General features: G+C 38.6%; 1 protein-coding gene across 1 annotated transcript; it reads left to right on the forward strand.

Annotated features, from left to right (window-relative positions):
• The first annotated feature begins 595 nt into the window (after positions 1 to 595).
• LOC148697992 (uncharacterized) lies at positions 596 to 5,138 on the forward strand. The gene has a single exon (XM_088690245.1). The coding sequence runs from the start codon at positions 1,986 to 1,988 to the stop codon at positions 4,788 to 4,790; it is 2,805 nt and encodes a 934-aa protein (XP_088546371.1). The 5' UTR covers positions 596 to 1,985; the 3' UTR covers positions 4,791 to 5,138.
• The last annotated feature ends 7,101 nt before the right edge of the window (positions 5,139 to 12,239 follow it).

Here is a 12,239-nt window from a genome sequence, read left to right on the forward strand (position 1 = left end):
TATTTTAGTGTTTAAGGCTACTTTTGTGTATTTTCAGATTATAAGGCCAAAGTGTGCAAGAAGATGCAAATTGGAGTCTTTTGGAGCGAAAGAGGAATGAATGAGTTGAAGACTTGAAGAAACGACGAATTCTTACTCCAACGATGAATTCTTACCAAAACGAGGAATCCTACTCAAACAAGGTTTCTTACTTGAAGTAGGAAAGTTAACCCTAAGTTTCCCGTTTTGGTAACCTTTCCTAATCTAAACGTCCGTATTTTCTAGTCACTTTGAAGTCTTTGTAGGCGCTTTAGGACACAAAACGAAGGCCCTAGCCCAAATTCTAACCCTAGCCGCACCTATTAAGCTATTCCCTTTAATTTCTGGTTTTATTTCCTAAATTCTAGCAGCCTTTAGGTGAATTTTAGTTAATAAAAATAAATTAGGTTTTAAATTTCAGAAAACCCTAGGTCTTACAACCTAGCCGCACCCTACTCTATGCATTTTTCACATTTTTCAGCCACACACATTCCCTTAATCCGTAGCCATCCATTTAATCCACCCATTGATCTATGAAACCATCTCATCCATTCATCCTATTAACCCTAGTTAAACAAACAGCCGCAGCCACCATCTACATTTTCTTCCATTTTCCTTCCATAATCCGTGCATATCCATTCCATCCTAGCCAATTTCCAGCCTTCCTCCATCACTGCCGCAACCATTCCACCACTCTCCACCACCTTACACACCTTCCTACACCACCACACAACCTTGCCGCACCATTAAACCACCATTAAACCATCCCTAAACCAGAAACACATCCAAAAACCACCCACAACCAATCTGCCGCAGCAAGGAGAAGAGGGAAGAGGAGCTTCGACGCGCACCAATTCAAGTGGATTCGTTGGGCGTTCTAGGTGTAATCAATCCTTTGTGCTTTATGTTTAAATTCAATTGTATTTCTCTTTTTGTGAACATGAGAGGCTAAACCCCTATTTAGCTAGGGGGTGATTCGAAACCATGTTTATGCTTGCAATATGATTTGATTACATTTGGTTGGAATTTCATGAATGGTGAATTCAATTCGTTCATCTATTTGATTGATAACTTATTTGTGTATGTTGATTGAGAGTGCACGCTTAGTTTTCATGCATGAATATGATGCTAGATTATGAGGGAGTTTCACCTAATAGTTACAATCTTATAATCACAAGTAGTGAAGGTCGCTTGAAAACGATCGCGTTGAATGAATTCTTAGCATAAGTTTCATGCAATTCATAGTAATGAATGCTTCGTCAATGCTTATGTTTTTCATAGAACTTAATGATTCTTGCTTGTATCTCTATTATGCAATTCATGTAGGGAACTTGTAGGGAATGTTTTGGGTTGTCGTATGCAATCATCCAACTTAATAACTTGTGGAAAAACTGAGGGTTAATTAGTGCAATTCACGGTTAATCTGGGGCGTTGAGTATTTATAATTCATCGAAAGACCAACTGAAAATCAAATTGTATGCAAGTGTGACATGTGTGGAGAAGCACCTTCTAGCTAGCATTCATCCATATTTTTATCACATTCATATTTACATTCTGCCTTTAAATTACAATCGTTGCATTTAGTTTAATTTCGTCAAAACCTCAATCCCCCTTTACTTTAGTGTCCAATTTAGTTAGAAAGTGTCTTAGTTTGTGTTTACAAGTGTTTTGTATTCTTTGAGTCTAGTTTAGTGTTTTACCGTTTGTTTTACATTTTTGAGTCAGTTTCCAAGTGATTTAGTAATCCCTCCTAATCCCCGGTCTAGAACGATCCCTACTTGCATCTTTACTACAATTGTCACAAGAGGGTTTTAATTTGTGTGCTTAATTAGTTAGCATCAAATTTTTGGCGCCGTTGCCGGGGATTAGCAACTTTGCTAATCCCTTGGATTGTTATTTTCTGTTTAATTTAGTTTTTGTTAAGAATTCTGATCTTGTTTTGTTTTCCTTGTTTTAGGTACTAGTGCATGACTCGGAGTTCTCAACCGATTCGTGAGCATATCTCGGATTTTGACAGCGATTTTGAGAGGACTTTGAGACGGAAGAGGAAGCCACACGAACCAAGTCCACAACGTCTGGAATCTAACCTTGAAGAAGAAGAGGCCACGACAGGTGTATTTGAGGAACCCACGGCAGGGATATTTGAAGAAGTCCAAGGCATGGCGGTGGACAACCGTACACTCAAGGAGCTTTCCGCCTCAGGTTTGGATAATGCCGCACCCTTGTGCATTCAATACCCCACGGCTGCCCAAGGTAAGACGGATGAGTTTGAATTAAAGTCAAGTTTGCTTCATCATATTCCTAAATACCATGGCTTGTCCATGGAAGATCCTAACAAACATTTGAAAGAATTTGAAGTAGTTTGCTCTAGTATGACTCCCGTCACTGTTGACGGAAATATCTTGAAGATGAAGGCTTTTCCATTCTCTTTGATGGATAAAGCCAAAGATTGGTTATATGAGTTAGCTCCCGGCACTGTCACTTCTTGGGAGAGTATGAAGAGAGCGTACTTGGAGAAGTTCTTTCCAACTTCTCGCATCATCCTCCTACGCAAAAAGATAAGCGGAATCCAGCAAGAAGAAGGTGAGTCTTTTCCTACGTATTATGAACGATTTAAATCACTTGTTGCTTCTTGTCCACAGCATCAGATGAAGGAGGAGTTGCTCTTGCAATATTTCTACGAGGGTCTCCTACCTCTAGAACGTCAAATGCTTGATGCTTCGGCGGGTGGAGCATTGGTGGACAAGACGCCCAGGGATGCCAAGGTCTTGATCGCTAACCGAGCATTGAACGCTCAACAGTATGAAGGAGTAGGCCAAAGAGGACCCCCACGGCAGCAGGTTCATGAGGTAAGTTCCGCACCTGATATTCATTCACAGTTAGCTAATCTTACTTCCATTATGTCACAGATGGCCGAGGGAATGAAGATGCAAGGACCTGTGGTATGTGGCGTATGTTCTATCCAAGGACATGTCTCCGAAAAGTGTCCTCAACTCATCGAGAATGGCGGATGGGAGAGTGCGAATGCCATTGGGTTTCAAAGCCAAAATCAGTCAAGACATGATCCATACTCCAACACGTATAATCCGGGGTGGCGAGACCACCCAAATTTCAAGTGGAGGGAGCCCCAGCAACCACCACAACAAGGAGGCTTTAGACAACAACCCCCGGGGTTCTTTCCCAAAACCTACGGCCCACCCCAAAATCAAGCCCAATCCGGCCCAAGTGCCTCAGGTACGTCTCTTGACAATGATGCACTTCTTAAGATACTAACTAAGTTGTCTAATGGGCAGGAAGATCAAGCGAAGGCTATGCAAAACCAAGATAAGAAGGTGGATCAACTTGAGAAACAAATTGGGCAGATTGCCGAGTTTGTAGGTAAGTTTCGAGATCCCGGACAACTCCCTAGTTCCACCATTCCAAACCCAAAGGGAGGGTTCGAAACGGCCAACGCAATTACCTTGAGAAGTGGCAAGGAAGTTGGCATTACATCCAAACCATCACCATCAAGCCCCGAAGAGGATGAAAGACGGAGAATTGAAGAGGATGAAGCAAGCCAACCCACGGAAAAGGTGGAAACACCTTTGCCACAAGCTTCAAATGACTCCAAATTGTCTAATTCGGCCAAAAAGGGTAAGAATGTGTCAAATTCGGTTCCTACTAATGTTTTTCCTTTCAATGTGCCTTTTCCTAGTAGGTTCATGCAAACAAAGAAGGAGGAGCAGGAAAAAGACATTTTGGAGACGTTTCGGAAAGTCCAAGTAAACATTCCTTTACTTGATGCCATTAAGCAAGTGCCCAGGTATGCAAAGTTTTTAAAAGAGTTATGCACAACTAGGAAAAGAATTTCAAACAAAGAAGTTGTGAAAGTGAGTGAAAATGTATCAGCGGTTTTGCAACGAAAGTTGCCTCCAAAATGTAAGGATCCAGGGAGCTTTACTATCCCATGCACAATTGGAAACACGAGATTTAAACAATGCATGTTAGATTTAGGTGCGTCTATTAATGTCATGCCATATTCCATTTATGCATCTATGAACCTTGGTGAGTTGAAACAAGATGGCGTTGTAATTCAATTGGCCGATCGTTCTAATGTTTATCCCAAGGGAGTCCTTGAGGATGTTTTAGTGCAGGTTAATCATCTCATCTTTCCTGCAGATTTCTATGTCTTAGAAATGGAGGATGCGAGCGATGCTCCATCATTGCCACTCTTGCTAGGCCGTCCGTTCATGAAAACGGCCCAAACCAAGATTGATGTGGCCAAGGGAGCACTAACAATGGAGTTTGGTGGTGAAATAATTAAATTCAATGTTTATGACTCTATTAAGAATCCTAACGATAGTCATTCTTGTTTTGTTGTAGATGTGCATAAGGACAAAGGGCCGAAAGGATCCACACTTACCACGAAGGATGAATCAAGCACCACCATTGAAGAAGAACGTGGAGTGATTGCCCTACAACCACCCAAGATGGCCGAAACTTCAAATGGGGACATTGTTGATAGGGCTCTTGATTTTGAGCCTTCACTACAATATGTTTGTAAGTCGCCAAGCCCAATTCCAATTCCCATTTCAAATAATAGGTTGTTACCTTCTGTGATGCAGGTGACCAACGGATTTAAAGGTGGTGGGAGCAGTTACATGGACGTTCGGAACCGAAGCACCACCATCAGGGAGGATCAATATCCCCTCCCATTCATTGAGCCATACTACGAGAAATTTCAAGGAGTATACTGTGGAGGACATACACATCCATACCGTGAGCCAGAGTGAAGTGAGAAAAGAAGGTCTCGTCCGGCTGCAAGACGTAAAAGAAAGCGCTACTTGGGAGGCAACCCATGCAATCAACAAAGGAAGAACTTGGGAATCGCTCCACACTCAGATTTGCGTCCCTAAACCCTTTCCTTTGTTGCTTACTTTATGTTATGTGTAATGTGTTTAATTGTGTCTAAAACATTGAGGACAATGTTTAGTTTAAGTGTGGGGGGGTAACATTCTGTTTTGAGATATTTGTGCATGAAATTCGTAGGGTTTTACCACCTAACATGTCTAAGCTTGTTTCCCACTGTTTTTAAGTGTTTTTAGGCTATTTTAGAGTGTTTTAGAGTGTGTTGACTTAAAAATCCGAAAATACCATAAAAATTTGAAAAATTGTTTTGCAAAACCCAAAAAGAGTTGTTTTTTTTGTGTGTTTGTTTGTGTCGTAGGTCACCTTCCAACACAATGATGAGGATTTGGTTTTTAATTGCATGATGGTTAAGAAAGTTACAAACATGGATGGACGTTTGATAGACTCTTTGGTTTATGCTTGGTTGTAGTTATAGTTTACGAATTCACATGTAATCACAAATGATAAAAATCAGTTTTTGTAACATGCTTGAAGGAAGGAACTCAAACTAACGCTACATCCCTGTGAGACTTGAGCCTAAACGTTTATTTGGAGAGTAATAATCTGTGCATCATTGTTTTCTAAAGTTGTTGCATGATCTCATTATTCTTTTCTTGGTTACTACTTAGAAGGCGTTTCATCACTTAGTTCCAAATGCTAGAACTCATGCCCATTTCATTCAAAGCATGTTATTGATTTGCATACCACATATTCAAGATGAAGTTGTGTAGTGACCACCATCAAAGCCAAATAGCCATGTGCCCTTAACTCATTTTGTGTTTAAGTTTAACCCCATTGAGCCATGTTAGCCCATGTTCTTTGTTAACCCACATTATCCTCACCTAGTCTAGATTAGGACCATCCGTACCCTTGTTCTTGAAGCATAGTAAGCATGAATGAATTCCTTTTGATTAATGTGTTGCAGAAAATAAGTGTGGGGGAAGGATGATGGAGGTGAGTTATGTGCCATAGGACCGGCTAGAAAAAAAAAAAAAAAAAAAAAAAAGAGTTGAAAAGTATGGTTTGTTGAAGTAAGGGCCCAAAACAATGAATTAGGCCCTAAGAGTTGTTTGAATCTTCCCTTTATGTCTAAAAGTTGATTTCTGCATTCTAAGGGAACTCTAGGTGTTAATTTCATTACTTTGCTTGCTATTGCTTAAGGAACTTTTGTTTATCCCTATCTTTCCTTGTTAGCCAACACCCCAAGCCCCGTTACAACCCTTGACTTCTATCTTGAGTGTTGTGCATTTCAATTGTGGAGTTTGAATTTGGTATGAGCATATGGTGTCACTGGTTCTCGCATCTAAGTAGTAGCATTCCATTCATGAGATCATATCTAAACACGTTTAATTACTCCAGAAATTGCGTTCTTTGTTATAACATATGTGAGTATTAGTCTTTCATGTTTATATCAATCTTCTCACATATAACTAGTGTAGGGTGTGTGGTCAGAAAATCTGAGTGAAAATTGAGTGCATAACTAGTGAGGAATTGAGGGAGTTCTCTAAGGCATGTTACTACATTCAAAATGTGTTTTAATTGATTAAATGCGAACCAGTGAATGGTGACTATGATTAAGTATGTGCTTGGGGGAAAGGAAGACTAAAGGCTATGTGAGTAATGATCTTTGACATGTCATGTTTCATTGGAAATCCCTAAGGCAATCGTTGGAAGGTTTAGGTTATGTTTTGTTTGTTTTGTTTTGTTTTGTTTAGTTTAGTTGTTTTGTTTTGCTCGAGGACTAGCAAAAGTTAAGTGTGGGGGAATTTGATAGGAGCATATTCATGCGACTTAATTAGCTTGTTCTCGTGCATTTATGTTGTGTTTACTTAGCTATTTTAGTGTTTAAGGCTACTTTTGTGTATTTTCAGATTATAAGGCCAAAGTGTGCAAGAAGATGCAAATTGGAGTCTTTTGGAGCGAAAGAGGAATGAATGAGTTGAAGACTTGAAGAAACGACGAATTCTTACTCCAACGATGAATTCTTACCAAAACGAGGAATCCTACTCAAACAAGGTTTCTTACTTGAAGTAGGAAAGTTAACCCTAAGTTCCCCGTTTTGGTAACCTTTCCTAATCTAAACGTCCGTATTTTCTAGTCACTTTGAAGTCTTTGTAGGCGCTTTAGGACACAAAACGAAGGCCCTAGCCCAAATTCTAACCCTAGCCGCACCTATTAAGCTATTCCCTTTAATTTCTGGTTTTATTTCCTAAATTCTAGCAGCCTTTAGGTGAATTTTAGTTAATAAAAATAAATTAGGTTTTAAATTTCAGAAAACCCTAGGTCTTACAACCTAGCCGCACCCTACTCTATGCATTTTTCACATTTTTCAGCCACACACATTCCCTTAATCCGTAGCCATCCATTTAATCCACCCATTGATCTATGAAACCATCTCATCCATTCATCCTATTAACCCTAGTTAAACAAACAGCCGCAGCCACCATCTACATTTTCTTCCATTTTCCTTCCATAATCCGTGCATATCCATTCCATCCTAGCCAATTTCCAGCCTTCCTCCATCACTGCCGCAACCATTCCACCACTCTCCACCACCTTACACACCTTCCTACACCACCACACAACCTTGCCGCACCATTAAACCACCATTAAACCATCCCTAAACCAGAAACACATCCAAAAACCACCCACAACCAATCTGCCGCAGCAAGGAGAAGAGGGAAGAGGAGCTTCGACGCGCACCAATTCAAGTGGATTCGTTGGGCGTTCTAGGTGTAATCAATCCTTTGTGCTTTATGTTTAAATTCAATTGTATTTCTCTTTTTGTGAACATGAGAGGCTAAACCCCTATTTAGCTAGGGGGTGATTCGAAACCATGTTTATGCTTGCAATATGATTTGATTACATTTGGTTGGAATTTCATGAATGGTGAATTCAATTCGTTCATCTATTTGATTGATAACTTATTTGTGTATGTTGATTGAGAGTGCACGCTTAGTTTTCATGCATGAATATGATGCTAGATTATGAGGGAGTTTCACCTAATAGTTACAATCTTATAATCACAAGTAGTGAAGGTCGCTTGAAAACGATCGCGTTGAATGAATTCTTAGCATAAGTTTCATGCAATTCATAGTAATGAATGCTTCGTCAATGCTTATGTTTTTCATAGAACTTAATGATTCTTGCTTGTATCTCTATTATGCAATTCATGTAGGGAACTTGTAGGGAATGTTTTGGGTTGTCGTATGCAATCATCCAACTTAATAACTTGTGGAAAAACTGAGGGTTAATTAGTGCAATTCACGGTTAATCTGGGGCGTTGAGTATTTATAATTCATCGAAAGACCAACTGAAAATCAAATTGTATGCAAGTGTGACATGTGTGGAGAAGCACCTTCTAGCTAGCATTCATCCATATTTTTATCACATTCATATTTACATTCTGCCTTTAAATTACAATCGTTGCATTTAGTTTAATTTCGTCAAAACCTCAATCCCCCTTTACTTTAGTGTCCAATTTAGTTAGAAAGTGTCTTAGTTTGTGTTTACAAGTGTTTTGTATTCTTTGAGTCTAGTTTAGTGTTTTACCGTTTGTTTTACATTTTTGAGTCAGTTTCCAAGTGATTTAGTAATCCCTCCTAATCCCCGGTCTAGAACGATCCCTACTTGCATCTTTACTACAATTGTCACAAGAGGGTTTTAATTTGTGTGCTTAATTAGTTAGCATCAATACAAAACAGCACCATTTAAACCCCAAAACAACTCTTTGCCGTGCCTTTCCATCATTTCCAGCATCCACACACATTGCTGCAGCTTTCCAACTTTCATTCTTCATCATTGCATCCATTCCACATGCATTCTTCATCATTGCACCACAATTCAATTAATCCCACACTCCATGCCGTGGCCTATTCTCATTTCAGCACACTCCACATGCAATTCCAGCTTTTCTCCTTCTCTTTGCAGCCACAAGTCACATGCATTCACTCATAATCATTCACCAAACATGCAGCCACATTTCCACCCACCTCCTAGCTGTTATGTTCCCTCCATTACTCCTATAAATACCCTTGGATTCATTCACTCCCCACTCCATCTCAATTCAATTCACAACACAACACACAACACAAATACACATCCATTGCCGTGCATATCCTTCCAATCTGCGCAGTTTTTATCCTCCATTGCAGCCACTATCCAACCACTTCCCATCCCTCCAAAACACTTCACATAATCCCCAAAGCTCACCTTAGACCTTGTGCTACAACAACGAGGAAGAGAAGAGTGCCTAAACGTTCATACAATTCAAGTTTGAGTTGTTGGAATGTTTAGGTGTTTCTTTGATTTCAATGTTTAAATTCAATTTTCTTTGTTTTGTAATGGAAGAGAAGAGTGCCTAAACGTTCATACAATTCAAGTTTGAGTTGTTGGAATGTTTAGGTGTTTCTTTGATTTCAAAGTTATGAGGAACTAAACCCCCTTTTAGCTAGGGGGTGATTCAAAATACATGTTTATGCTTGCAATATGAATTGATTACTTTTGGTTGGAATTTCATAAGTTGTGGATTCAATTTGTTTAACCGTTTGAATGAATATGACGCTAGAATATAAGTGAGTTTCACCTAATAGTTACGAACTTATATTCACAAGTAGTGGAGGTTGCTTATAAACAATCGCGTTAAATGAATTCTTGGCATAAGTTTCATGCGTATTCCATAGTAACGAATGTCTCGTCAACACTTAAAATTTTCATTGAACTTAATGATCTTTGTTGAATGTCTCTATCATGCGTATTCCATAGTTAGGGACTTTGATTAAGAATAATTTGGTTGTAATGCGTATTCCATTCAATCCAACGAATCTAGGGAAATCTGAAAGTTAATTTAAGCGGACCTAATTAACTTGGAGCATTGAGTTTCATAATTTATCGAAAGACCAACCGAAAATCAATCTTGTATGCAAGTGTAACATGTGTGGAGAAGAACCCCTTAGCTATTCCATCATCCATATTTTTATCACATTCATCTTTACTATCTGTTTTAAATTATAATCTGTCCGTTTAATTTAATCTCGTCCAACCACAATCCCCCCCCCTATTTTGTTAAGTCTTAATCATTTGATTTGTCTTATTTTATGTTTTTAAGTATTTGGAGTCTTTTGAACTTGTTTTGAGTCTTTTAGTTTGTCTTAGTGTTTTAAAAGTTAGTTTTATTTATTTGAGTCAAGTGTTTAGCATCCCTAGTTAATCCCCGGTTAGAACGATCCCTACTTACATCATTACTACAATTGTCACAAATAGGGTTTAGTTTGTGTGCGTATAAATATCGCATCAAGTATCATGCAATTCATAGTTATGAATGCCTAGTCAATGCTTACGGTTTTCAAAAAGCTTAATGATCTTTGATTTTATCTCTATTATGCAGTTCATGTAAGGAATTTGATAAGAATAATTTGGTTGTCGATGCGTATTCCATCCAATTCAATGAAACTAGGAAAATCTGAAAGTTAATTTGTGCTTTTCACAATTAATTTGGGGCATTGTCATTCATGGTTTAAAGGGATAAAATCTGGAAATCAATTTGTGTTACATATTGATGTGAAAATCTGGAAATCAATTTGTGTTACATAAAATCTGGAAATCTATATGAAAGCGCATAATAGAAAAACAATGAAGGATCATTAGATTCTATGGAAATCATAAGTGTTGACGAGGCATTCGTAACTATGAAAGCGCATGATACTTATGCCAAGAATTCACTTAACATGATTGTGACCAACAATCTTAACTACTCATGAATATAAGTTCCCAACGATTAGGTGAAGTTTCCTTATACCCTAGTATCAGATTTATGCATGCAAATTAAGTGTGCACTCTCAATTCATATACATAAACAAGTTTTAATTCAAACAGATAAGTAAATTGAATTCACCATTCTTGAAATCACAACTGAAAGTAATCAAAGCATAATGTAAATATAGCCATGGTTTCGAAATTCCCCCTAGCCAAAAAGGGGATTAGTTCTTCATACTCGCAACACAAAGATTATTGAATTTAAACATTGAAATCATAAGAAAGATTACACCTAAACGTTTCAGCAATTCCAGGATGAATTTGATGCATGGCTAGGGCTTCTCTTCCTCCTCCTTGCTGCGGCACAAGGTGTGGGTGGTGGATTTGAGGGTTTTGAATGGTGTGTCCTTGTTTAGAGGGATGAAGGATGGCTGATTATGGTGGTAGGGTGCGGCAGGTGGTGTATAGAGGTGTATGGAGTGGATGGAGAATGAGAATAGAGGCTAGGGTGTTGCGGCAATAAGGTTTCTGTATAGCATAAAGGGTGGTGCAAATTTGTGGCTGATTTTCTGTTTATATAGTCCTAGGGTTAACTAGATTAGGGTTACACTTAACAGATTTAGTGGATTAGGGCCCTAAGGTTCGGCAATAGGTGATCAAATCCTCCTAAGAGGGGGTTTGGCCAACTTAGTTTCATACAAGGCTTGTGTAACCCAAATTCAAAAGGAATGAGGCCCTAGAAATCAGAATCCAAAAGGGATAGGGCCTAGAAAGGTGCGGCACACATGGAGGAAAGGGTGGAATGGCTTGCAAGGCAAGACAAGGCCATCTAGAAGGGATTAGGCACCACCTTTGTAGGGTTTCTAGAAAGAATGAGCTTTGTGGCTGATTTGGGGCTTCTAGAAGAGAATGCTTCTAGAAATAGGTTCTAGAAATATCTATTTAGGTTCCCTTGCAACTAGGATTAAGACATGATAAGGTTAGGATAGGATAAGATGAGATAAGGTTTGGATAATGTTTTGGATAATGTTGGATAAGGTTTTAGATAAGGTTTTGGACAGGTTTCCTCTTTTGAGCTACTTCCTTATACACATTGTCTTGAGCTTAGTTCCTTCTGATGTGAAAATTATATTGACACACAAATTAAATCCTATTTGTGACAATTGTAGTATATATGCAAGTACGGATCGTTCTAACCGGGGATTAACTAGGGATGCTAATCTACTCTAAACTGACTTAAAAACACAAAATTAAACTCTAAAACGCTTACCTAGACCTATATGACTCAAAACAACTTTAAAAGACTCAAAACAGCCCAAAACACTCAAATAGACTCAAACTAGACTCTAAATGGTGATTTTGACGAAATTTAACTAACTTAGACTCAAAACATTAATTTGGACAGATTCAAACACTTTTCTAACTAATCTAACACACTTAATAAAATGGGGAATTGATTTGGACGAAATTAATTAAAATGGACAGATTGTAAACTAAACAGATTAGGCACTAAATTAGGTGAATTGAATGGGAAAAAGACTAGTTAGAGGGTCCTTCTCCACACATGCACATATGTTACA

The sequence above is a fragment of the Pyrus communis genome, chromosome 3, assembly GCF_041283825.1.
Source record: "Pyrus communis isolate YQ-2024b chromosome 3, ASM4128382v1, whole genome shotgun sequence".
NCBI lineage: Eukaryota > Viridiplantae > Streptophyta > Magnoliopsida > Rosales > Rosaceae > Pyrus > Pyrus communis.